General features: G+C 60.3%; 1 protein-coding gene across 8 annotated transcripts in view; it reads right to left on the minus strand.

Moving 5' to 3' along the window:
• The window catches only part of HDAC4 (histone deacetylase 4), a 293,729-nt gene that overhangs the window by 32,894 nt on the left and 234,779 nt on the right, over positions 1-26,056 (minus strand). For 7 of the 8 annotated variants that reach the window (XM_027588588.2, XM_027588587.2, XM_035726567.1 and 4 more), the window contains 7 exons: positions 25,321-25,541; positions 19,679-19,936; positions 17,033-17,219; positions 13,850-13,983; positions 11,420-11,540; positions 5,657-5,703; positions 1,715-1,822 (listed from right to left, as the gene is read on the minus strand). In XM_027588588.2, coding sequence (XP_027444389.1) covers positions 1,715-1,822; positions 5,657-5,703; positions 11,420-11,540; positions 13,850-13,983; positions 17,033-17,219; positions 19,679-19,936; positions 25,321-25,541 — 1,076 coding nt within the window. The remainder of the gene's footprint in view (positions 1-1,714; positions 1,823-5,656; positions 5,704-11,419; positions 11,541-13,849; positions 13,984-17,032; positions 17,220-19,678; positions 19,937-25,320; positions 25,542-26,056) is intronic. The other variant, XM_027588586.2, reaches the window with a different exon arrangement.

The following is a 26,056-nucleotide window of genomic DNA, read 5'->3' on the forward strand; positions in this document are numbered from 1 at the left end:
GGAGTGGATGGGGAACCCCGGGTCCCCCTCTGCTCATGATCAGTATCCCCAGGAAGCCACTAGACGGGAACCCTGGGTGCAGATAAAGCACAAGGGGTTCAACCTAGGGGCTCCTGCCTGAGTTTGGCCTTAATGTGAGCTGCAGAAAACAAGCGACCCATTGACTTGTTGGAAGTAGCTCAGAGGCTGGAGAAGCTGCCCCTCCCCAGGATCTCTGAGCCACTTATGTTTTCAGGAGCCGTCTGTAAACTGCTCTAGCCCCTGCCACGAGAACGACTTCAATGGGCATCTCTTGTCCCGCCAGCAGGAAGCTGTGTGGTCACGGCTGGGAACAGAGCCTCCGGGGCTGGCTGACCGTCGAGGATGGGGCAGTGGTGCTCAGCCTGCTGCAGAGCCAGCTCTGGGAGGAGCAGGGTGAGGCACACATGCACGTGGGGGCCCCACCTTCTGCATTCCCAGTGCTGTAGAACCAGCCCATCCCTGCGCACGGGCCCCGCACAGCGGTTCTGGGAGTGCAGGCACGGAGACCCCTGGGGGTCTCCGTGCCCCTCCAGGGGCCTGTTCTAACAATCCTGACTTGGTCTGCCTTTCTCACTGTGTCAACAGCCGCACCATGGGGCTAGGGCAGCGTGGTGGCCTGCCGGTGCCGGGGAGGGATCTGGCAGTGCCCGCAACACTGGCACTTGGCGTGCTTCCCAGCACACGTCCGCAGGGGAACACAGTTCCAGGGGAGAACCTCTCATGCGGCCATAACCACGATGAGTTTCCGTAGGTCCCCACCCGCGAACGCACACCTCCTAACACCCCTAACACCTCAGGTGAACAAAGGGGAAGGACGGGCAAGTGCGTGTGGGGCAAGCCCCCGGGTGTCGTCGGGAACCAGACTTGAGCTTTGCTGTGAAGACGTGCATCCTGAGCTCCTCCCGACCCTCAGACGACCCTCCTGACGAGATGTGCACTGATATTAACAGTTTCAAAAATCAGTGATTCCTGACACCGTGTAACAGGATGGGTCGGGCTCCTTGGAAGAGCTCTGTAATTCAGGAGCCCGTGTTTCCAGAGGGGGAGGGTGCTGTGCTGCAGAAGTCCAGGGTGCATAACAGCTCCTGTCAGCCTGCTACACCCAGTGGGCTTCACTGTCACTGATTCGGGGTCCACACTGCCACTACCCTTCGAGGAACTGCCATGTGTGGACTGGTGGTGGAGCATCAGAGAAGAATCTTCACGGTTATCTGGGAGAGCTGTGCGGACACCCTCCCTCTCCCCAGCTCCACCTCTGTGTCAGGCCAGGTTCCGCTAAGCGCCTCTACCCAAGAGTCGTCAGAGACGGAGGCAGAAGCGGGTCTGGGACTGCAGCTTGTGCAGGGACACTGGCATTACTGTTAGTTTCAAATTCTCAGTTTTAACCTCTAGTACAGTCCCAGTGGTGACGACGTACACAAAAGCTCCGGGGGTTCTCCCAACAGTGGGCAAGAGCGTAAGGCGTTCCCAAGACCAAATCTCCGAGAGCCGCTGAGCCATCCTGTGCTTTACAACTGTGGAAGGTGCTCCCGTGGATCAGCAGGGCCCGTCTTTGCCCCCGGACAGGAGCTGTCCTCCCCGTCACCGTCCCCCCGTCCAGAGGGACCCACAGGGGGCTTCCCTCCATCCCTCCTGCCCAGAAAGCCCCTGGCAGGTCCCTTTCCAGGCCCATTTCTGCAGCGTCCTCACCGACCTTCAGCTCCCCTGTGGCCACCTTGAAGACCAGCTCGATCACGCAGCCCACGGCCAGGCGGGCTGCACCCGATGAGTGCACCTCATTCCATATGGTGTCGCTGTCCACCTGCAGAGACAAGGGTCCTGCCATGAGGTGACGTCTCGGCCATCACCCCTGCCCCCCACTCCTGTGGGGGCCAGGCAGCTGGGGGCTCACGAAGCCTGTGGGCTCTGCCTGAGATCCCAGCATGGAGCTGCTCGCCTCTTCCTCACTGATTATGCAACACCCCCAGCTCGTGTTCGAGCTTACTTTTTTTTTTGAAGATATGCCAAAAGTTACTAAATAGGGAAAGAACCATAAATGCAGCAGGAAAGAGACACGCGTGACTCTATGTCTTCCCGAGGGCTCACTGCTCTCAAGTGCCCCATGTATGCCAGGCACAGAGCAATGGCGTCACGGTCACCAAGCCCCCTGTCTGGTCACACTGCAAGCAGAGGGGGGACATGATCAGCAGAGAGACATGTAAGAAGGGTGGGGATTGGATCTCCCCGCAGGACGACTTGACGTCGTGCTGACTTTAATGAGCTACTCCAGACGTGGGACGAGAGTGCGAGCGACCAGAGTGGGAACAGGGGGAAGGAGGGAGGAGCCGGCCCTCTGGGGCCCTCCTGGGGGCCAGGCACCACTCTGCCTAGGTGACAGGGTGTCAGCCCGGGAGGCTGCTCCACCTCAGAGGAATGTGTGCGGCACAGGTAATTTCTGTTTGTGTATTGGTTACTTTCTTTACTTGGGCTCATTAGATGTTTTTAGAGGTCTAGCTACCATGGGCATTAGAGGAGACCGAGATATTCCAGTAGCCCATTCTGCAAGTCAGCCGGGGCAGAACTGGAGGCCTGACGAAGCACGTAGCCCCTGGGTGCCAGGTCAAGGGCACCTGGGCCCCATCTCCAGCTGTGGGCAGCAGGAGCCTCGGCCACGCTCACGTGCCCTGTGTGGGGATGCACCCAGCCCAGTGAAGGTTCTGAGGAGCTGTGCATTCACAGGTCGGTCCCCTGGAACACAGTGTCTGCCAAGTTGATGTGAGAGCCCGTCCTTCCCAAATTAACCTCCTCCAAGCGCCGAACGCTCCGGGACTCCAGAGACAGCGGCCAGGCAGCCAAATGTGTGCCTACCCAGGTCCGTCCAGGTGCCCAAGGGCCCCTGCCCACCTGAGAGAGACACCGATTATTATGCGGGGCGGATGGATTTCCTGCAGTGAACCCTTGAAGCTTCATCTTCAAAGCAAGATGATTGAAAATACATTTATGAGGGGTTCAAGCCATTTCCGGAGGAGTGTTATTCTGTGAGGGCTATTCCTTTCAATGACCAAACCTCTGTGTTCTTTAAATAGTTTCCAAATGTCCCAAGAACGCTCTGCACTTTGCTGACTCTCCGCAGCATTAATATTCAACTTTCAAAGCCCGAATTCTGTTGTAAATAATACTGGACTGCTAGTCACAGAAGTAACCATTCAAACAGAACTGTCCTGGGCCAGCTACTTCAGCTGCAGACCCTGCTCATTAAAATCGAAGGTGACAGTCCTCGGGCGACAGTGGCAGGGGGGTCCCATCAGCTGCCGCTCCCCTGAGGACGGAAGGTGGTTTACACAAAACCACTTGGATGCTTTCTCCCCAGAACGTGAGGATTTGGGTGTTCCGCCCAGGGAACCAGAGCTGGGATGGAGGCTGGACAGCCCTCCACATGCTTTGATGGCTCTCTGTCCATGACCCCAGAGCAGAAAAGGCCCCATGACGTCCTGCCCAGAGTGAGGGACCAGGGCCCCAGGCTGTCACCGTCCTCAGAGACCCCGACAAGACGTCCCGCGGCTCAAGGGCCCGTGTCCTCCAGCTGCTGGCCACCAGCTCCCCGCTGAATGGCCCAGGATGGCCGGGGGACAGCCCTGAGCTCCAGGGGCACGAGGCTCTGGGGAGCAGCAGAGCGGCAGTATGACTGCTGATGTAGGCGCAGCAACCAAAGCAAAGAGCAAAGGCCTGCCCCCCGCTTTCCCACGGCAAAGCCAGGAACGAGCAGAGGAAAACATGGAGGCCGCTCCTGCGGAGATTGAGAAGGGAGGCACCAGGGGTGGCCAATTCCGGGCACACCATGGCCCCTGGGGAGCAACGGAGCTGAGGGCACAGCCCAGGGCAGCCAGGGCCAGAGAGGGGGCCACACCCCTGGCAGGGAGGGGAGTTCACCCACACCAAGTCCCCTTAAGGGGAAACTGGGGACCATAGCAGAAGTTTCTTTTATTTGCTTTGAAAAAAAGTTACAGCGATTCAAAGCCTCTTCTTAGCACAGTTAAGGAAAAAATTAGTTTGCAAGTGACTTTCAAACACCATCACACACCCCAAATGTTAATTCCAAGTAACTTCCAGGGAAAGCAGAGCAGGCTCTCCCTCCCTGTGTCACTATCCAGAGTGCCCATGCTCCCACCCACACTCTGCTTTCCCGATACCCCCAGGGGTGGCCCCCGCCCCGAAGACCCGGTGCACCTACAGGGGCACTGGTCTTCTCTGCCCTCCCTGTAGAGGTAATGATGGAAAAAAATCGAGAGAGAACCATCCCCGAAACACCCTATGGCTCACTCGGTCCACTAAATAGTCCACGGGCTCCCTCTCTACCCAGCTGGACTTGGTGGGATTTCCCACCGTCTCCCTGTTCTGGAGCATTTCTGTGTCTGGATGTGAAGGTGGGTGCTGGTCAGCCTGCAGGGGCTCAGCTCTGGACACACACTCGGGATGGGGTGGGGGGCTGCCTGGCTCCAGGCCCCAGGCCTGACTTTAGCTTTCATTTGCAAATTATAAATCCTGCCTTGCCCAGCACACTGGCTGCAGGGCAGCCGAATCCAAGCCTTTTCAAGTCTGGCCAAAAATTTGCCCCGAATTAAGAGATTGCAGCCTACTTACAATACAAAATAAAATAACTCTAGGGGGCTTGGTGGTGGTATGAGTAAATGCCGTTTATTCTCTTTCTGACGGGATAATTTTCAAAGCAGCGAGTTTTGTAAAGACTCAGGAAGAAAACAATTTTGTTTCATTTCCATAACAGAATCCAGACCTTGAGCTTCGCCCTGCGATCTGTAATCAGTGCACACTCTGCCGCTGCAGCTCCAGCCCAGGCGGCTTTGTTGCCTGCGCCGTCTGGCTGGCCGCGCTCTCGCCTGCGCCCCAGAACCTCGGTGGCCAGCAGGTCCCCCGGGGGAGGCTTGGGCTTGCCCTCAGCCCCCGGGGCCTGCTCTCACCCCGCACCCCTCTCTCATCCAAGGCGGCAGGAGCCCGGGGAGCCCTTCTCCGTTAACAAGGAGCTCTGGCTGGGGACACCTGACCTTCGCTGCGCCGAGCGGGGGGTGGATGTCCAGACTGGAGCGCCCTTCGTAGTTCAGCGCCCACAGCAGGGTCAGGGAAAGCCGTGTGAACGACACCGGCTCTCCTGAGGGTCCACCCGAGCGGGTCTGCTTAAGGGCATTGTCGCTCGTAGGAGCAGCAAGCATAGCTCGGCTAGCAGCTCTGCACACTTTCCGTGGCCCACAAACACCAGGCTCACACGTTCTGAGCTTCAGCTGGGCGACCACACACCCTTGCTCTACCCGCACGACGGGTTCCCGGCCTGAGGGATGAGCAGGCTCTTCCTTCACAGCTGAGGGGCGGACCCCGACCTGCACACCAGATCCTGTTTCCCGAAGCAAGCATGGGTGCCAGACGACCTTGCCGGAGGAGGGTGCCCCAGTCCGGCCTCCCGAATGCTCCCAGGCTCCCAGGCCTTTGAAGCCACACGTGCGAGCGTGGCGCAGCCCCACCCGCTGGACCCTGTTTATGGAAAACACCTGGCAGCAATTATCCACGCGGCGGAAAACAGGGCAGCGATTTCTGTGACCACTGGGACCCCGAGAACAAACGGGACATTATTTACAGAAATACTTACCCCGACACCACCACAGGGCAGCCTGACAAACACCGATGTTAGCGAGCCTGCAGGGAGAAGGACAGCCAAGGTCAGAGGAAAAGGTCACAGGTGCCCCGCCTACACGGAACACAGCGTGGGCTCTGGAAACGGGTGCCCATGTGGCGCTCTGGCGCACGTAGACCATGTATTCAGGTACCGAGGGGCAAACTGGTTCCAGAGGTAACAAGGCACCCCCGTGTGGCCTGCTGTGGGGGCAGCACCCGGGGGCAGAGCAGCTTGGGCGGTGTGGGAACAGCCCCTGTGGAGAGACCCGGAATTCTCCATGGCCACAGCCACTGCTCTGAGGCATGGGCCCCAGAACTGGGTCTCTCCTTCCAGCCTGAGCTCACATTCGTCCCACAGAACAACCCGAAAGGCTGCGTCCCGAGCACATCTCACCGCTGACGAACCTGGCTCCTCAGTGAGCCCCCCCACCGGCCCTAACACCGCCCGGTGCCCGTTAGACACGGAGGGCTCTCCCGGGGATGTGAAGAGCGACAGCCCCCTCCCCATTTGGAAACATTCCGAGTCCACCTGATGGCACGCAGCTAAGAAACCACAGTGCTGGAGCTGGCCATCCAGAAGGCCTTCCCCAACCCGAGACGCAGAGGCAAGTCCCCCGTCCCAAAGGGCTCAGCCCTGTGCCCCAGTGACAAAAGCATGAAGTGTCGTCTTCCTCGGTGTGATCCAGTGCTGGCTGGCAACCAGCCTACAGCTCACCTGTCACAAGGGAGAGTCCCCCGCCCCCTGCCAAGTGTGACACCCTGGTTCATGGGGCTGCCGTCCCCCCAGGGCTCACCCAGGAGAGCCTCTCTGCCATACTCCCTGCTCCCCTATGCCTTGCCCCTGCGGCCCCCGGACTCTCTTGGCAGGTTCCTTAGGCCAGCTGCGGACTCTGCTTTCTGGACCCCGCAGGGCTGTGCCCACTGCGCGGAGGCCCACTCCCAACACCTCCTCCCTGACGCAGAACACCACCTGCTCAGGAATCACACTACTGGGGCCCAGGAAGAAAACAGGTCTGGGGTCACTGGACCTGGTCTGTGCCCGCCTCATCCCAACTCCTGGTGAGGACCACACCAGGCCCCGAGCCACCAGGGGCCACGTCACGCACCAGGCCCCGGCCTGCACCCTCCTACGGCTCACACTCGCCAGAGCCCCCCTCCCCGCTGCCTCGGAAAGGCCTGGGTGCCGGGTCTGCCTTAGGCCTGCTTCTCCCTGTGCCACCCACCCCCAGCCGTCCTCCACGCCGTGTCCCGCTGACAGCCACGGTCTTGATCCGTGGCTCCTGCTGCCACATGCTCTAGTCAAACGCCTTCTCGGTGGAGCGCCTGTGAAGCTGGTGGCAGGTCTGCCTTCCTTCCCTTGTGCTCACTGCTAGCCCACAGCTGGTGATACGGAGACCTGTGAGCGGGTGGGGGACTAGCCGGGCAGGAGGCAGAATATGCCGAGGAGGGTGGCCCCTGAGGGGCTTGCCCAGTCTGTACCGTGACCCTCTGCAGGGAGCCAACAGGAGAGGGAAGATGGGCTGCGGGAACAGGCCCGGGGTGGGAGAGGGCACGGACGCCAAGCCTCTTGTGGTCCTGCTTTGCCCCATGTCCTGTAAGAGGCCCGTCTAACGGCCTAGGGCATCAACTGAAGCCCGGTGATCGGCCCTGACAGGCCCAGCCTTCCAAACGTACATGGCCCTGCATGGCTCCTGGGGCTGGGGATGGCCTCATAACCGGTTCTTCTCGAGTCACAGACTTTCCCAACACAGGAACACGGCGCTTTCTCCCAGATAACTCACAGGTCCGTGCGTAGGAGTTCAGACACATCTGTGTGCCCAAGTCCAAGGGAAAAGAGCTTCTGCAAAGACATCGGATTTCTATTTTTGAAACGAGAGCCAATACGGTCTACGTTAAGAACATAAATCATCTAGATATTTTGACTTGGCTCATTATCCAAAGACCAAAATAGTGAGAAAAGGTAGAATCTCACGCACTCCTGGGTGGGCGGTAAGCATGGGGCTCTGCACAGGGAAGCCGTTCTGGAAACAGCTTCTGAGGCCCATGGCCACGCTCGGCATCCCCAGCCGCCTGCTTGCCTCTGGCCCCTCCGGCCTCCTGTGGTTTGGGGCCACCGTCACCTAGGCGAGGCCACAACTGTCCAGGCAGACGTGGTGGCGGATGCGCTAAGGGCCACCGTGCTTTTCCCATCATGGCAGTGGCTGACAGGTGCGCTGGGAGGCCGGCCGGTGTGGGGAGGACCCCGGCATTCCTGTGTCCCTACTGAGGCTCCTTGTGCTGTGCGTGGAGTACAGGGCTCTTCTCTCAACCCTTCCCAGCCACCGCCAGGCCCCGCTTGGCCATCTGACCAGGCTCCCTTTCAAGGGGACTGCCATCGGGCGACACACCCGGACCTCCGGGAACCTTGAAGGCTGGGCCGTGCAGCCCCCGTGAGCCCGGCTGCGCCATGCTGAGCGGCACCTCAGTGACCACGCAGGTCTTCTCGCGAACAGCTTAGAAGTTTGTGGATTCCATAAAAAGAGGAGGGCAACTCACCCAGTAGTGTTCAAAGGCCCAGTTAGGGTTGTTGGCAACACCTGAGATCACTGCCAACTTCACTACGTGTGGACCAGTCAGACGGACGACAGGCCTCCAGGTTAGGACAGTCATCAGACACTTAGACACCGGTCTCAAAGGGCAGAAAAAGTAACCGGTTAGGTGTCCTTGTAGCCATGAGAATAGGGTTTTAAACACAGCGTTTGGCAGAAAAGAAAGAGAAAATGGAATGATCTAGGGTATCTTTGCTGTAAACTATACAAACACAACATGTTCTTCACAACAACGAAATGAACACAAAATACACTCAAAGGGCTGCATCCGGGGTGGGGCAGAAACAGGGACGTGAGGATAATGGGAAGACATTTCAGCAAAGAGGCCAGAAACAGGAGCCGGGGCTCAGGGGCCCAGTGATGTTGGCCTGACTGAGGAGAGGCAACCCCATCACTGACCTGGGCTCAGGAGGTGCCGACAAAGGGTCAGCGGCTACGGAAGCTCTGGGCCCTGCTGGCGGCACCTGCCTCACTCTTCCCTGAAGGCCCCACAGGCGCCTTGTCTCTCGTTTGTCATCCTTTGTCTTCAGCCGAGTTTGAAACTAGCTCAGAGACCTAGTCCATTCTCCTGCTGCTCGCTTGAGCCCGTCTCTACCCGCGACATGGAAACAGATTACCCTCTCCCCGGCCAACTTCTCAAGTTCAGAGGATGCAGGTGCAAAAGGCCTCTTGGTGGAGGCTCGACCGACACATGGCCTCCGACAGCCGACAAGGCAGGAGCGGCTGAACTGGAAAGAGCCCGCCACTTAGAGTGGGGGTGGGCCACGGACGCCGCACCGTGTGCTCGGGACAGGGCCCACACCAGGTGCCTCTGTGACAGCAGACCCTGCTCTCTGATGTGAGTCCGTCCGGCCAGCTCCTGGCGACCACTCACAGCCGGGGGTTACTGGCTCTGTGCCTTGGCAGCACTGATGACATCATGGGGCCCACGGGCCAAGGTGCCACCCTGGCAGGAGCGGCGTTTCCCGGAGAATCCCGCAGGACCCTGGGGACCGGGCCGCCCTGCCGACCACGCTGTGCTGGCCTTCTGCACGCAGCCCCCTCTCTCAGCGACTCCCTCTCCTGCCGGCGGCCCCACGTCCACCCTCTCAGCCTCCCTCTGCGCTGGAGAAGGGTGTCCCCTGGACCCCGGAGGAAGCCCTGCTCATCGCCCTTCCCGGCCGGGTCGAAGCTGCAGACCGCGACGAGCCTCCGCCTGGCCCCGGTGTCGTGGGGCATTTGCCCTGCAATGTGGCGCACCTCACCTAGCACCCGCTGTTCCACATCTGTCCCTTTGGCTCCTCGGAGGGTCTGGGCAGCGCGGCTCGCCCCATGGTGCTGGGGCCGGCTTGTGATTGCTCCAAGACGTCCTCTCCCCTTCCTCTCGCTCTCCCTGGGAGCCCGTGCGCACCGCCAACGCTCCTTTGATTCTCTCCGTCTTTTTCCCGCTCCCCGGCTCCTGCCCATGTCGTTCTGCTCCCAGGGGACTGACCGCACCCGCCTCCCGGCCTGGGGCTCTCGACCCCCGAGCCAGCGCTTGATGGGACTTTCTCTAGTGCCCTGGTCTCTTCCTTCCCTGCTGCTCTTGTCCACGTTACACGGCCGTGGTAGGTCTTCTCTTGAAGAAGAGTAAGACCAGTTCTGGTTTTCTCTAGCGTCCACCATCTCTCTCAGAAGTCTGTCCTCGGAGCTGCCCTGTTTCAGACTCATCTCCCTGAGATGCACTTCCCCGAGTGCGGATAATCCTCGGCCATCTGTTCCTCGGACGGAGGCCTAAAAGCCACTGGGAGTTCCAGGCACACGGTGGGCTTGTGAACTGGGGGCTCTCTGTCCGGCATCCTCATGTCGGCTTCCTCTGGGCTGGTCATTCTCAGAAGAGGGGTCTGTAATGTCTGCCTGAGGGCAGGGTCCACATGAGGGGAGGCAGGAGGTGGGCAGGTGCCTCGCCCTGTTCTGCTCCTGACATTTGCCCCTGCCAGGGAGCCCTGTGCCCTTTCGGTTCAGGGTCATGGGGTTGGGAGAGCATGGTAGGGTGGGCCTCTCAGGACCTCTGGGCCCAGCCCCTGTCTGACCATTCCCTACCCTCCACCCCAGGCCCAGGGTCTCCGCAGTGGCCAACCCAAGCCATCTGAGTCTGTGGTGCCATTGGGAGCTTCTGTCCGGAGCGCCGGAGGACACTCTGTGGCACCTGCTGTCCACCTGCTCTCTCTCCAGCCTCCAGGCTCTCCTGCCGCTGGGGCCTCTCCCATCTCCCAGAGCAAGTAGTCATGTCTTTTGAGTCTTGTTGCTAAGGGCAGTGGGGCTCGGGAAGCAGCATGACTGGCCACCCCAGGACAGAACCTGCAGGTTTCCTCCTGGCCACCAGCTCCACCCTGTCCACAGACAAGGGCCACTGCAACCGTGTCAGGCAGCTCCGTGCTGATGGGATTTCCAACACAAAAGATGCGCTCCCTAAGGAGGCGAGGGAGTGATGGAAGGAGCGAGTGCACATGCACGCACGTGCACACATGTGGGTGAACAGGGCCGCACTGCAGCGGGATGCCCCCAGCACAGTGTGAGCAGAGCCTCTGCAGACACCGGAGAGGAACCAGCCCTCCGCGTCCCTGCAGGTTCATGGTGGCTGGGAGGCTGGGGTGAGAAGTGCCCAGGAAGGGCCGTGACCGGGATGGGGTCTGCGCCCAGGAGCCCAAGGGGCCGGAGGCTCCCGACCGGCCTCTGCTGCAGGTCCGCGCTGCTGAGACTCCTGCCTCCCCAGGCAGCAGAGGCCCGTCGGCAAGTTCCGGCCGCCAGCACAGAGGCCCAGACCCTGCAGAGAGCCCTCTCCAGGCTGCCCCTCTCCTTCCCCCGACTCCAGGCTCACGGCAGGCCCAGAGCTTAGGTACCCGCCCCCTCCAGCCTCTGGTATCGACGCTGTTACAGGATGTTCCGCAAAACCAGCAGGTCTCACCCTGTTTCTGTAGCATACCGCTGACCCAGGCATGAAACCTGCCGGCCGGGTGAAAGCTGGCCGGTGAGACCCTCCTCCAGCCCTCAGCTCAGTACCTGGTGCAGGCGCCACGCACAGGGCCGTCCCTGCCACGCCGCCGCCGCTGGGGCCAAGGGCGGGACTAGCGAGTGCAGGGCTGGAAACACCGCCTCAGGCGGTAAAGGTAAAGAAGGCCTTGAAATACCTAGAAGTTTCTTACTGTCCAGTTTCTGCCTGTTGAGGGGGTTTGTGCCATAGAGCAGGGCATGCGCCTCCGAATGCACGGTCTGCAGTTCCTCCAGCGTGGCCTTCCGTCCGCGGATGCACTGCAGGGACAGAGGAAGAGGGGCTCACGTCTCCCTGTGCCTTTGGGGTCTACTTTCGACAGAAAACCGTTTCTACAAAAACCGTCACCCCAAAAGAAACTGAATTTTATACGTACATGGGCACAAAATCATTTGGTTCCTGCAAAATAAAAAGTAAACCGCACCCAACACATTTAAAAAATATTTAAAAAATGTTTTGGAGGGCTTACACTTTAACTTTGAAAAACAGATTTAGACAGATAATTCCAGCCTTCAACGCTTTAACCTTCCCTGTCACCCAAATGATCTGGCATCAAATTGCTACTTTGCTTTCCAGCTGCTGGGGTCTACTCTTTGGGGGGGGGAGGGGGCTGCCCTCTCCAGGCCTGCGGGGCTCACACCCAGGCCCATGGGCTCACACCCAGGCCCTGCACACCCCTGAGGCCCGGGAATAAGCCCCTCACTGCGACCCGCACTGGGCCTGAAGTCAGCGAATTTACCTCATCATCTGCGTGTCTGTCCACATTTTCCTTTGCTTTGGATATTCTTCACATCGAGGCTACACAGTTATTTTCACATTTCCCCAGAAATTAACATGAAATCTACTATTCTTTAGTTGGGCTATGCTTATTTAAACTTTTAAAAGGAGGGCGGTTAATGGAGCGAGGTTCAAGCTAACATTTCACACCGACGTGGCTTTCTGAAGGCCACGGTCACACGGGAGTCTCCACGACCATCTCCACGACTGTGGAGGAGGCCCCGGTGGTGGTTGTGGTCCAGGGCCTGCTCTCACTCCCTGCCACCTTGTGGAGGATCCGTAACTGCTCACAGGTGACAGCTTCCCAAGGGATGCCCACGGACACAGGAGGGCAACGAGAGCAGAGGGAGCAGAGGCGGGGCAGTGTGGCCAGGTGTCCGCCAGCCCAGCCTCCCGGAGTGGACAGGGCCGTGAGCTTCACACCCTCCGCTGCCCAGCTGGGCCTGACGCAGCAGCACGGGGAGGGGAGCCCGGCCTGCAGAGCTCCCACACCCGTCTGCCAGGTCAAGGGGCACGGACCAGGAGGCCCGGGCCTCCACCTGGCCGGTCCCACTAACCTCTCTGTGGTCAGGGCCAATTCCTACCACCATGTCCAGCACCCGGGCCCTCTGCCACCTTGGGGGCCCACGTGGGATCCTGGTGGAGGCAGGGCCACCACATTCCCTTGGGCTGAGTGAAGCAGGAGGTGCACCCTGTCGTCAGCGTCCCCGCCCATAGAGGGCACCTGGCTCTGCGTCCCTCATGTCACCACATGGAAGCTGCATGCTTTACCCAGGCCTCTTCCCAACCATCCTGCTGACCGCCTTCCTCCTTGGTATCTCGGTCTGCAGGTCCTAGGAGCCCCCGCAACCCCTGGCCAGGGAGCAGGCGGTGCTTCCTGCCTCAGGGCCACAGGAGGGCAGAGGGGTCCAAGGGTCTCATTCCCCCCGGGTGTGCTGTTTCACCATCTCAATCCTGTTCGTGTCTGATCTTCTGGCGAAGAAGCTCCCCGAGAGGCCCCTGGGCTGAGGGTACCCTCCTGGGAGAGGCCAGAGGGTAAAGAGCAGGTCATGGGGCACGGGCCTTGGAGGCAGGGCAGGGCCCTGGGTTGGTCCGGCGGGGTGGTGGGAGGCACGGAAGGGCACCTGGGCCCGGAAGATTTCCTCCTAGGGGTGTCCGCCAGGGCAATGCTGCCCCCCAGTGGTGCAGCCTTGGGCCAGACCCCAGAGCAGGTGCCGCCGTCCACTCCTCACCAGCTGGGCGGGGTCACATCCTCCCCAGAGAGCACCCCAGGGCAGGATGCTGGACCCAGCTTTTGGGCCCCTTCCCCCTTTGAAAATCATGCATCACCCTAAAGCCGGTAAGGATGGGGGTCACAGGAACCACAATGACTTAAATTCCCAAATATCCTGGCTTCTGCAAGAGGAGTGGGTGGAGGCACAGGGGGCTCTGCTGCCCCCACTCTCCTGTGCACCTGCTCGAGCCTTGGTCCAGGTGGGCCCGGGGCTGTGACAGGTGGGTGTGGATGGTGTTCATCAGCTGTAGGGCTCTAGCTTTCCCAATCACTGCACGGGGCAGCACGAGTCAGCCCCTGTCCCATCCCTGTCCACGCGTGGGGGTCATGTGGGAGGCCAGCCGCCGGCAGGAAGACAGGAGGCAGGACAGAGGCTGGCCTCCAGGAAGGGAGGACCTGGGTGTGCAGGGAAACAGCCCTGGGCTCCCTGGGGCCCACCCGCAGGTGCCTGGTGCCGCAGTGGAAAGGCGGCATGCTTGAGCCTGGAGCCTGACGCAGGCCCACGTGGGCCCACCTTACCTCACATTTGCCTCGGAGGCCGGTCTCCTGCAGCCGAGACCAGATGCTCTGGATCCTCCCGGCGTGCTCGGGGTGGCTGTTGGTGTTCCCACAGGTGCACTGGTGCTTCAGCATCAGCGTGTCATACACAAGGCCTGGAGCAGAGCGTGCGGCCCAGCCCGTCAGAGCAGCCGGCGGGGGTCCTTGGCTGCCGCCCACCACCTCCCCAGCAAGCAAGCCGCCACATCCCTAGGACTGACAAAGGCTAACACGGCGTTCTATCCACTAGGGCCACTTGTCGGAAAAATCCAAGTTCACCAGAGGCCAACTGGAGTTCCCAGAAACGGAAGCAGAGGCAAGTGTCCTGCTCACAGCACGTGCCCAGAGGTCCCTGGGGTGGGGGTGGGGGGGCAAGTCAAGAAGAGGGAAACGGAGAGATGCCCCACGCCACTGCCCACTCCTTCAGCCATGGGCACACTCATGTGGCAGGACTATGCTGTCCTCCAAAACTCAGAGCTTTTAGTCCCAAGTCTCAGTCCCTCTTGTCAGGGAGCAGCCTCTCTACAAAGCCGTGTGCTGGACGGAGTCCTGTCTGAGGTTCTGGGGCTCAGAAGGCAAGACTTGGTTCCTACCCTTAGAACCTTCCAGAGCGGCTGGGACAACGTGAGCACACATACGAACAGGTAAACACCAGGGTATTCAAAATCAGCACAGAATGGACATCACTGAGTCCAGGAACTTGTGCTAAGTACCCGTCTGCAGAGTTCCTGGGGACAGGGCAGGGCTGCGATGCCTGCTGGCGCCCCTCGGGGAGCCGTGGCAACGGGGTCACCCTTGGGGAGGGACGCCGCACCCGGGCTCTGCTGCACAGGGAACAGGGACACCCCCGGACCAGAGTGACTGAGGTCATGGCCAGGAAGATGCCAGAAGGAGGATGGATGCTGCGCGTCCGGAGGCGAGGCTGGAGGAAGGGGAAAGGCAGGGGGGTGCTGTGCACACCCCTACAGCTCCCTCCAGGATGCACCCCTGTCCCGTGCCCCTCCTGCAGCGGGGGAAGCGAGACGTCTGCTGGGAGGGGCGGTCCACTGTCCCTGCTGCAGCACTGTTTGCAGCCCCCTCACACCTGCCCCAAGGGTCAGGCAGGTCTCCATGAGGGGCCGTCTGCTCACTCTCGTCAACAGAGGTGGGGGCGCATGTGCATCAGACCCACGGCTGCTACTTCCACATGTCAGGGGCTGGGGAGCGGAGGCGCCATCACCAACCACAGGGCAGCGGAGCTGCGGCCCCGCCGGACACCTGGCCTCTGGGGGCATGAGTCCCAGCACCACCCCTTTGGTTTCTGTGAGTCGGGCTAACAGGAGTCCGTCCCCTGGTGCTGCAGGAATTCTGGGTATACCAGCAAAACTGAGTGGGGCATGGTGGGACATGTGGTAGAACAAGCAGCTGCAGAAACTCACCACCAGCTCACTAAAGTGTGCGGGCAAGACACGTACACACAAGAGGCTGTGTTCGGTAGTTCATAATGGCAACGTATACCTATCTCTGCACACACGTGAGTGTGTGTATGGAACATGTCTACACACATGCACAAACAACCCAGATGCCCATCAGTGCAACGAACACGGCATCATCTTGACAAAGCAGTCGGTTGATATTTACTGGCCGTGTGGCTGGAACTTTTGAGGTGACACCATGTCACTCCTGCCTCTGGATGGGACACTGGAGGCGAGTCTGCAGGGCGGGGGAGCGGCAGAGCCAGCCAGCACACTCTGCAGGACGTGCTGCAGCTAAGACGGAGAGCCCATCCGCGTGCACCAAGACCCCAAGGCAGGGCGTGGGGGATGCACAAAAAGCACACAGGGACAACTGAGTCCTATCTGCGCAAACTAAACCACGTCTGTGTCCATCTGTCCGTCCGGCTGTGCACAGAAACACATCTGGAAGATTTAAACCAGACTAACGGTGGCTACCTCTGGGTCGCGGGATTGGGGGCAACTGTCAGTTTCTCGGCATTTTCGTTCTATTTGTTTTTTTTAAACAGGGAACTCATACTGTTTTTATACATTTTAAAAAAGTAACAATGCAGACGAGCTAAGAAAGTATATCAGCAGAGGGCCCCCCCCCCAGGCTGAGGTCTCCCCCCAGGGAAGCACGCAGGGATGAGGCACCTGGGGGGCTCCCCGGCCCCCATGGTGGGCACATTTTATGTGGCGCATTTCTGCTGTGGCCACAGGGGAGGGGAGGTCTCTCTTAGGGACGTGTCCACCTCAGGTCCCCTGCTGACTCTATCTGTGACCTTCTGCAGCTTCCTGGTTTTCTTTCTGAAAAGCACTGCTTTAATCTCTGGCTAATTACAAATTACAATTTTCTCTGAATATGAAGAGTATCCTTTTATGACGTAACGGAGAGAACTTAGCCATGTTTAGAGGCTACACATTACAGTGCGCAGAAAAATACGATGTTTTATATTTTGTCCTATTACAGGGCTGTCTGAAGAAGGACGAAACCATTCTGTATTTAGAGCACTTTCTCCTCCTCTGTCTCTGACAAGAAGTATGAGCCGAGAATGGTCTGCAGAGCTGTCCTGCTGCCCTCTGTCCCGGGCCCGTCTGACTCAGAGCGGGGAGCCTCAGACCTGCCTACACAGTCCTGATCCCGGACCGTGGGGACGGCGCGGCTGCGGCAGAGACAGAGTCCTGCTGGCGGGTTCCTGCCTGGCTCCTGCAGGGCTGGGGCAGGGAGGGCTGAGCCGCCCTCACACCATGTGGCCTGATATCCATAAGCTATAGCTACCTGGGCCGCGTGGGCAAGGCCCCGCGGAAGGTTTGGTTCACAGAGTGGTGGACGAGAAAGGACAAGCTCATTGTCCCTGGGGAGCACGGATGGGAAGCCCCCCAGCCCGCCGGCCACACTGGCCCGCCGGTGGGCTGTCTCTGGAGGAAACGGATTCTCTAGCAAAGGGAAGGGTGGACTTTGGAGCCCGGGAAAGACCATGGCATCAAGGAGGGGGCTGGGAAGAGAGCCTCAGTGAGCGACACAGCTGGCCGCGCAGCCGAGGGGCAGGTCACCGGCGGCCGGCACTCGGACGTGCGCAGCCCCATGTGGGCCCCCCGTGGCTGCTGCAGCCGCGGGCCAGTCTCACCCGCAGGCACTGGCCGGCCAGTCGACGGGGCCGCCCCGCCCCGTGGCCCGCCGTGCACGTACCTGTGGTGAACCTCGGTTTGGTGGGGGGCTCCTGCACAGACATGGGGAAGGTGGCAGACGCCGGGGAGGACTGTGCCCGCGACAGAGGCCGGTGGCCGCCGAAGGACACAGCGACGCCGGCGGCCTCCAGGGACGCCTGGTAGTTCCTCAGCTGGTGGATCCGCTGCTGCTCCAGGAGAAGGGCTTGCTGGGGGGAGAGGGCACATGGGGTTTGCTGCTGCCAGGAAACCTCCCACCTCCCTGCCTGAGGGGCTACACAGATCTCTTCCTGTAAACCACTTGCCCACTCGTTGGTTCACACGATCCGGGAGCACGAGCTCGTTCATATGAGCCGGGGCAGCTGGCCGGGACGGGCTGCCTGTTGCCCACGGAGACCCCCGCCTACAGGCAGCCCTCCGGGGCCAGGCTGCTGCTATCTTGCTTTGGACAGAGAGAACTCGATCTGCATGCCAGTAACGTGTGTGAGGAGCACATGGCAGAACGGAAAGGCTGACTCGCTCGCGGCCACGGTTTGCTCGCTGGTCTCTCCCCACCCCGCACCCCCACTCAAGGACAGAAAGACTCTAGATGAAGCAAAGGAGAAACGTTCAGGTTCCAGACACCCAGGCCCAGCCAGCCAGTGTCAGGGACAGGGAGGGGGCGGGCACACCTCTGTGAGGGGGCAGGGGCCAGATGGACCATCCCCAGGACGTTAGCCACCTTTCAGCAAAATAACCAGAGCGAAAAGGAGGTGAATTCTTTAAACGTACGCTTCCATGAGAAACTCTTTTTCACAAAAATTGTGTTTCTATGGGAAGAGCTGGTTTTGGCACAATACCACAGGGACCCAGAACGGGCAGTTCAGAAACTAAGGGAGCTCAGGGGCGACCAGGCAGCGCGGCGCCCGAAGCAGGGACTTCGTCTCTCGACCGTGGTGGGCGGGCACCTCACGAGCTTGCACAGCTCTTCTCTGCCCTGCACGCGAGCCCGTGGGGAGACACGGGGGACTCCAGGAGGGGCTGTGGGGGTGGGCAGGAGCCAGGAGTTGGACCCAGGGCCACGGCAGAGAGGGGAGCGCTGGATGGGGCCCGGGACCCATGAGGGAGGGAGACCCCGAGGCGCATGTCCCCATGACAGGCAGAGGCGAGCCCACCCAGAGCGTCCCTGAGGAGGCAGGGGCCAGGCCTGCAGGGAGGGCGTCCCCAGAACAGTGAAGGCAGGGAAAGCAGAGCTCTTCCACGATCCGTGAACAGGCTTTGTCCTTTTGCAAGACGACAAGGTCCCCAGCGGTAGCCCCTCATGAGAAGCAGCAGTCCAGCAGCCGTGCGGCCGCCAGGGGAAGGAAAGCCTCTCCGCCCAGCTGCCCGATTGTCCTGCCTTCAGGAAGCAGAGTCGGGAAGGAGCAGAAAGGGAGAGAACGGGGCCAGGTGCCCGAAGCCGCCTTGTCATGCTTCTGCTGGTGGAACCCCCAACTGCGGGGCTCACACCCACTGCCACGGACACCAGACACCACCTAAGAGCACCTCTCCCTGACGCTCGGTTTCCAAAACATCGGCTGCCCTATCTTATGCTTACAAGGACCACCAAGTGCCCAACAGGGAGCTCTGCTCATTATTCCTCAAAGAATACAGAAAATAAGCGTCTCTAATCATTGTCTTGGGTTTAGAGCACAATAACGTGATCACTTTATCATCTGCAAGACACTAGTCCTAAACATTTATGTAAGACCTTTCCAATTTCCTATAAGCATCCTAATAATGCGCTGAATTCCAGGTACAACCGTGAGGCCCTCCCACCGCCCCAGAGCAAAGCCCCATCTGGGACGGTCTCCGAGGATGGCCAGCCAGGTGCAGAAAGGCACGACAAACACTGGCTGCCTGCAGCACCCGACTCCAGAGGACAGGAGCTGCCACGCTCCGGACACAGCTCTGCTGCTGAAGGGTACGATCAGTTCCCACGTCCTGGACACCCCTGGCTCTCGGGTCCTGCTGACCAAGAACAAGCAGCCTCCCTGGGGCTTCAGACTCACTGGCTGGCTGTCCCAGTGTTTTGCAGGCATGGAAGTCTTACTTTTCACTATAAATTGATAAATCATTCATCAGATTTATTCATCAATCTCTTGTGAGTTTGGTTAATATGTGTCAGTGCCTGGGACTAGGTAACTGTGTCACTGTTTTTCTGGATCTATAAAGTTGGTCACTACTGCCCCTTGAGCCCCCAAAGGCCCTGCCTACCTTTTCGATCAATTAAGAAATCAATCTTCCTCCTCCTACCTTTAACGATATGCTGATCTTGCTAACACTTGGATTTATGTGAACCTACAGTTTTTATATCTGAAAGAAAGTAATCTCTAGGGACTTTGGGGCTGGCGTCTGGCTGGGATACAGGTGCACAGATGGCCACAGTGGACAGAGGGCCAGTAGGGCCAGTATCTGCAGGTATTGCTAACGTAAAATAGACTTCAAACCACAGCCACGTCCCACACCACCCAGGGCAGGGTGGGCAAGGACCCAGCCAGGCAGGAGTGGGGGGCCCTTCAGTGTCCACTGACTGCCAGCCACAGGGCGCTGCCCCTTGGGCGGTGAGGGACACTGAGGGCCTGTGCTGTCCCTCTGCCCTGCCTGCCCGTCCTCTCCCACCTCGCCTGGCCCTGGCCAGCACAGTCACCTGTGTGAAGAGCAGCTCCTGCTCTGTGGGCTGGCGCTGGCCGGGCTCCACGCCCCGCGGGGGCTCCGCCTCCTCGTCGTCACTCTCAATGGGCTCCTGCTTCACCTGCACCCCGGCCAGTGTGTGCGCCTCCTTCTGCCCTGACCGCCGGTCCAGGTAGGGCTCCTCCAGGAGGGCCTGGTGCTCACGAAGTTCCTCCTCGGTCTCCTCAGGGTGGCTCTCGGGCTGCCGGGCTGGCTCGCTCTGTTTGGGGATAATCTACAAGGCAGAGGAAAGGGATGAGGGCGACAGAGATGATGGGGTGGTGAAGGGGTGGCACAGGCTCCCTACCTCAGAGCAAAGGGACAGACGAACCGGGGGGATGCTGCTAATCCTGAGCTGGGGCCCAAACCTGGGCGCCATGCACGGTGCTGAAAAAGTCTGCTGCGCCCAGGAAGGAGACAGACCCGCATCTGGGGCGCATCTGTGAAGCATGTGTGTGCCAAGCACAGAGAGGCGCGCAATGAAAGGTGTAGGTGTCGAGCTGGGCCTGCACCTGGGGGAGCGGCCCCTTGGCTTTGATGAACCGTGAAGACCTCCAATGCCCCGATTTATGTCTCTGTGAAGGAGCTGCACTGTCGTGGGGAAAGAGTCTCTCCACCACGTTCTGACTCTTTCTAGAAGGCAAAAGGTTTTCAGGGAAGCCTAACATTTTTTAGCCCCTGCCCATTTGTATGTTAAGAGGTCCTCACAGAACTGCCTGCTTCGTCACCCCTGCCACGACACAATGTGTCCGGCCGACGAGGGATGGACTTGCTGGCCACCGCTGTGCACGCATTAACATTCTGTCCACTTGTTGCAGGGCCCAGCTCGGGGGACAGTGACGTGTGCACACACCCGAAGTCGGCTGAGTGTGCAGCCTCCGGAGCACCACCTCGCCTTACTGTAAGAAAACGGAGTTTAGACTGGCAAAGGATTTATTTTACACGATTAACCCTCAAACTGCTTATAAGAAGTATTTTCAAAGAAAACATAACTGTGAAAGCCAAGCCATGGGACCCATGGTCACTTTCTTCGTACCCGACCCTACGGCAGCCTCCCGTCAGGACCTCTGACCCAGCACGGGAAGGCGGGGAGTGGGGTCAGGGCGATTTCAGAAGGACGCACGTGGCCAGATGGGGAGGAGCCAGAAGATGGTGTGCGGGCTACGACTTTATTTCGTATAAATACCTGCCAACCGCCTATCCAGTTGCTTTGACAAATTTCTCACACTAGTTTACCAAAGGGTCTTAAAAAAATCTTGATAATTTTGAGATCTGCAATTATATTTTGCTTGTTAATCTCATCTTCTTCCAGCACACCTAGAGCCCGCAAGGCCCGTGCTGAGCCTTGTGGCTGGTCAAACTGCCCTGGGCCCCAGCCTGGGATGCCCTGCCCGTCACAGGGACAGGGACAGCCCTGTCCATACCACAGAGGACGCTGGGCTGAGTGGCCCTCAGCACACGGCTGTGCACGCCTGGGCTTCAGGCCCGGCGAGGTCACAGGCTCTCACGCTTCCGCTGCCCCCCCAGGGTCAGCCTGAGAATGGAGGCGAGGGGCAGGGAGCACCCGCAGGGATGGGGCGCTCTGGGGGCTCAGCCAGGCAGGGGCAGAAGGCCCGCAGAGGGCTGCATCCAGGTGCAGTGCTGGTGCCTAGCAGACGTGGGTGATGAGAAGGAGGCAACCCAGATTCTGATCCAGGGGCCAGAGCCCAGCCCAGAGGATGCCATCCAAGTGCCAGGTGGACCTGTGAGGCTGACCTCAGTGAGAGAAGGGGGATCTGAGTGGGATTCGGGACACAGGTCAGGGCCGGAGAGGACAGTCAGGGAGCCCCACACAGATGGAAAGCCAGGGCTGCGAGCACGGCAGCTCCAGGCAGGGCGCCCGAAGCCAGCACTTCAGGGGCAAGAGGCGGGGGGCCACACACACCAAGGAAAATGGAGACAAGGCTGGAGAACCTGAAGGGCAGTATCATCATGCAGCAGAGAGTCAAGGAGAAGACAGCAGTGGCTGGGCCCCTGTAGGCTCGGAGGAGGGGGCCACGCAGCAACAAGCCCCTGCCTGGGGAAGCCCTTGTGCAGGGTCCACGGAGACCCGGGGGCAGGCGTGGGGGAGCAGGGTGCCGTGGCCACCTGAGGGGATCCGGCACAGAGGTCACCGGGGGCTGTGCCTGCTCCTGAGGGGCCCAGGGCCCATTCTGAGGCCCCTGTGGGAGGCTCAGCTCTGATGTGGACCCAGAGCCCTGGGCCCTCCTCGGGGTGGACGCAGGGGGAGAAGACAGAGGAGGAGGGTCAGCCAGAAGGACACAGGCTGGGGCTTTCCCGGAGGACGCTGGGCCGTGACAAAGTTGAGACTGTCATCACAGAGGACAGGGGAGAGCGGCCGTGGGAAAGCATACACGGTGGACAGAGAAGTCCCCACCTAGTTTCTTCTAGCATTTTCTTTTAAACTTGAGAACAACAGAAAAGTTTCAGGGAGAGTGTAGGAAGCCCCATGTGCCCTCACCTAGACACAAGTTGACAGACAGAGAGACTGAGGCAGGCAGGGCTCGGAGCCAATCCAGCAGAGGCACTCCCCATGCGCCCCCCAGAGCATGGAACTCGCGGCCTTTGGGAACTTTGTGGATAAACTTCATGGCAGCAGGTACCATGCTGTGCACACTCGTGTGCGCTCAGGTGCTCCACAAACAGGGCTGACAGCTTGCATCCGACCAGCCATGCTGTGAGCCACCCCTGGACGCAGAGGGCCTTATTCCCGCAGGAGAGACGCTGGCGGAGTCTGGGGAGGGCGCTGATGGTCTGGGTCGCTCTCAGAGGCCTGGGACCGGGGTCTGTCCCTGCCCGTGCTGTTGGCTCATCAGCAGCTGCGGCAACCAGGCGGACTTCTCTGTGGGGAAGGTGCTGGCTGCCCGGGGGCCTCAGCCTGTCTTCTGTGGGCTGCCTTCTGCTTCTTTCCAGGAATGACGCTGGGCGGGTTTAGGGCTGAATGTGTAAAAGTCCCAGAGGGTTCTGTTTAACGCCCTGTGGTGCCCTCTCCTTCCTCTTGCACGTTGGCCTGGGCTGGGAGGTTGGGTCCCTCCCGGAGGCCTCGACCCCACACCCGCGGCCCTAGGAGTGTGCTGCAAGATGGTCAAAGCCCGGAGGCAGGGGAGCATGGCGGAGCAGGAACAGGGACCTGCCTGCTCCCAGGGCGAGCGTCCCAGGCCCCCTCTCTGGTCTTCTCAGCTTCCTCGGAAAATGAGGGCGTCTGAGCAGCGACCTCCAGGTCCCTCCAGAGGACTTAGGCCACTCTGTGCTTCCATGAGAGCCAGCCCGGCTCTGTGAAGGATTCCTGGAGGCTGGAACGTGCTGGCCCCGCTGTCCTGGCAGCTCTGGGCAGGAGCAGGGGTTTCTGAGCTGCCACCATCTCTCTGGAGCTCAGTGCCCATCCCGAGGGTGGCCTCAGCCGCCAGGCGGCGGTACAGAGGGAGTTGGGGAGGGATGCGTCCACAGCAGCAGCCTCCCCGTGATGCCGAGCGCGCTCACAGCCTGGGCTCCCGGCTCAGCAGTGGTGCAGCCTCCCTGGGCCGCTCAGCCTCCCTGGGCCACGGCCTTCCGCCGCCTTTGAAATGTGGTTCTGCGTTCCCCAGCCAGGCTGTGGGCTGGTGGCACCACAGAGCTGGCTTCAGGGCTGAGGCTCCTGCGGGCAAATGCGGCTGCAAACCAGACAGACAAACCAGCTCGCTGTCCTCTGATGCCCTTTGCACCGTAAAGGCCCCTTTTACTGATTAAGTGAGAAATGCAGGTCCCAAAGGCCAGACTGCAGTTGGGGCCAGTACTGAAAGATCACTAGACGTGCTGGTAGTCAGACCACCCAAACACAGGAGCCCAAGCTCCTAGGTTCATAGCCTGGCCCTGGGAGCCACAGGACTCAAGCAAGGCGGGAACTGCACCCCCAGCAAAGCCTCGGTCCCGCAGGGGCACAGACGCCCTCAAGCGCTCTCTTCCTGCTGCAGCACATTTCCCTCCCCGCACGATCCAGACCCGCCCTATGGCATGTCCAGTTGCAGCGCTTGCAGGGTGCCCATGCCACCTCCAGAACCGTAAGCCCTGCCCACCCACCGGGGGCACATTCTCCAGAAAGTTCCTTCTCCTAGCAAAGCTTTATTAAATAAACACCACTGCACGTTAAGGCTCCGGGCACTAACAACCAATGCTAACCCACAGCCGGGGAGCACAGCCGGCTCAGGTGTCTGTCCTTCCTGCTCACGGAGGCTCCCCAGCCCCATGGTGCAGTTGCCTTGGTCAGGGACCTTGGGAAAACCGAAGCGGCCGTGCAGGGCTGCTCTCCCTAAGGGATCGTCAGCGAAGCGGCCGTGCTCGAAGGCTGGGGTTGAATGAGCTGCAGACTGTCCGGGAACTGGCTGCAATCCCCAGCATACCCTGGGCAGGCTGGGAGGGTGGGCGGCCTCAGAGCTGTCAGGAGCTGGGTGCCAGTGCCATCGGGTGAGGGGCCCATTAGGGACACCATGACCCGACTCAGGGCAGATGTGCGGGTGCCAGACAGCATGAGATAACATCGTTGGCTCCCCGAGATCCCAGGAGAATGCTGTACAAACATTTCAATCGTCATTCCCTCTCGTAATCAATCATGTAACAGAATCCAGGGAGATCACCCAGTTCCTAAATCATTCTTTTTAAGAATATACCAGGAATGAATAGGTGTTTTCTGTCTTCCTAAAACCTCCCACCCTATCAGTCACAGTGATACGATAAAATTAGGAAGCCACAGCCACACTAGGATGATGGAAGTGAAGTGCCTTTGACACTGGGAGTGAACAGAAAGACAGTCCCCATCTCGCCCACAGGAAGCAAGCGCCTTTGCCATCCAGATGAGGGCTGATGGGGCGGCCTCACCGCTCCTGACATAGTTCTGCACGGTCTGCCCGGGAGAGCCAGGAGCCCCGGAGGCTCTGGGCTGGGGTGGGCAGCCTGTCTCCCATGGGGGCCTCGGCCTGGCCTGTGCTGGGCATCTGGCCATTCAGGAGCACGGTGCTGGGGGGCTGTCTCCTCACATGTGTCCCCCACGACCCTGTCATGGGGGTACCCTAGGCTAGAGTTGGGCCACCGCCAAATACCACCTTCAAGGAATGCGGCCTGTTTTCCGGTTTTAATCACCAGCACAGCAACACAAAACCTAGCTGCTACTTCCTGCCCCAAAGCAGCTTTGTGAGCGACTTTTGGGACCGCGCAGGTGTGCACACCTCCGTGAGCTGTCCTGGGCGCCAGCCCTTCTGTGCGTGATATTCCAACAGGCAGGCACACGCAGGTACGGAGGGGCTTGGGGAAGGTGCTCTTGGGGCTCTGTGCCAGTGTAAGGGTGGGGGCTCCCTGTTGGGGGTTTGCTCGCGGAAAAGGAGTATCCTCCGGGAACTCAGGAGGAAGCGCTGGCCAGGCAGGACACACCACATGGTGACACACGGCGCTGACCCCCCGCCCGGCAGCCCACGCTCCCACTACACGCAGCATCCCCCGTCCTGCCACACGTGCTGAAGCCCGGCCTCTACGGCATCCCTCCCATCTGCCAGCCCCCCTCCGGGTCAGAGAGCCAGGCTGCCGAGGAAGGCGCCGCGCCCATGGACCCACCTTGTTCATGTGCAGCTGCTGCTGGAAGTGCTGCTTGTGCTTCTCCAGGAACTGCTGGTGCTGCTGCTGGATCACCAGGTGCTGCAGGGCCGGCGCGTTCTGGGGCAGTGGGGCCGACTGGGTGCGCCCCAGCGGGCGGTGCTGCCTCAGCTTGTGCATGGACGGGGACACGCGGTCCGCGCCCACCAGAGGCTGCGCGTGCAGGGGCAGCGCGCCCAGGCCTGAAAGACACCAGTCTGAAGGTAACACGGAGGGAGGGGCAGCGGAGCAAAGGGGGGGGACCCCCAGGAGCTGCCCCGTCCCCCCACCCCGCCCCAGAGCCCCCGGGCCATGCCGCTGTGAGCCCTGAGCGCCAGCTTCGCCAAGCAGAGACTGCCGTCTGGAGGTGGCTGTCCCCTGACACCCAGGCCCCTGCTGTAAGCGGGCGTTCCGAGTCACAGGCTCCAGAGCGGCTGGCCCGGCCACGAGTGGCCCATGACACCCCTCAGAGGGCCCCGGGCCCTGGAAAGGCTTGTTTTGGTCTGAGCAGCACCGCAGGCAGCCGGAGCGGCTTGGGCCACGCTCAGAACGGCGGCGGGGGTCCTGGTGGCCCGGCATGTTCCGGAAGGCCGTGGAGATGGCTCTTCCCTAAGTGACCCAGAAACTAAGTTGTGAGGCAATGAAACATCCTTAGGATCAAATCTTTAAGGGTCTCTTCAAGTGGTGACTTCACGCACGAAGGGGACACGAACGCTTG

This window comes from Zalophus californianus, chromosome 3, assembly GCF_009762305.2.
Source record: "Zalophus californianus isolate mZalCal1 chromosome 3, mZalCal1.pri.v2, whole genome shotgun sequence".
NCBI lineage: Eukaryota > Metazoa > Chordata > Mammalia > Carnivora > Otariidae > Zalophus > Zalophus californianus.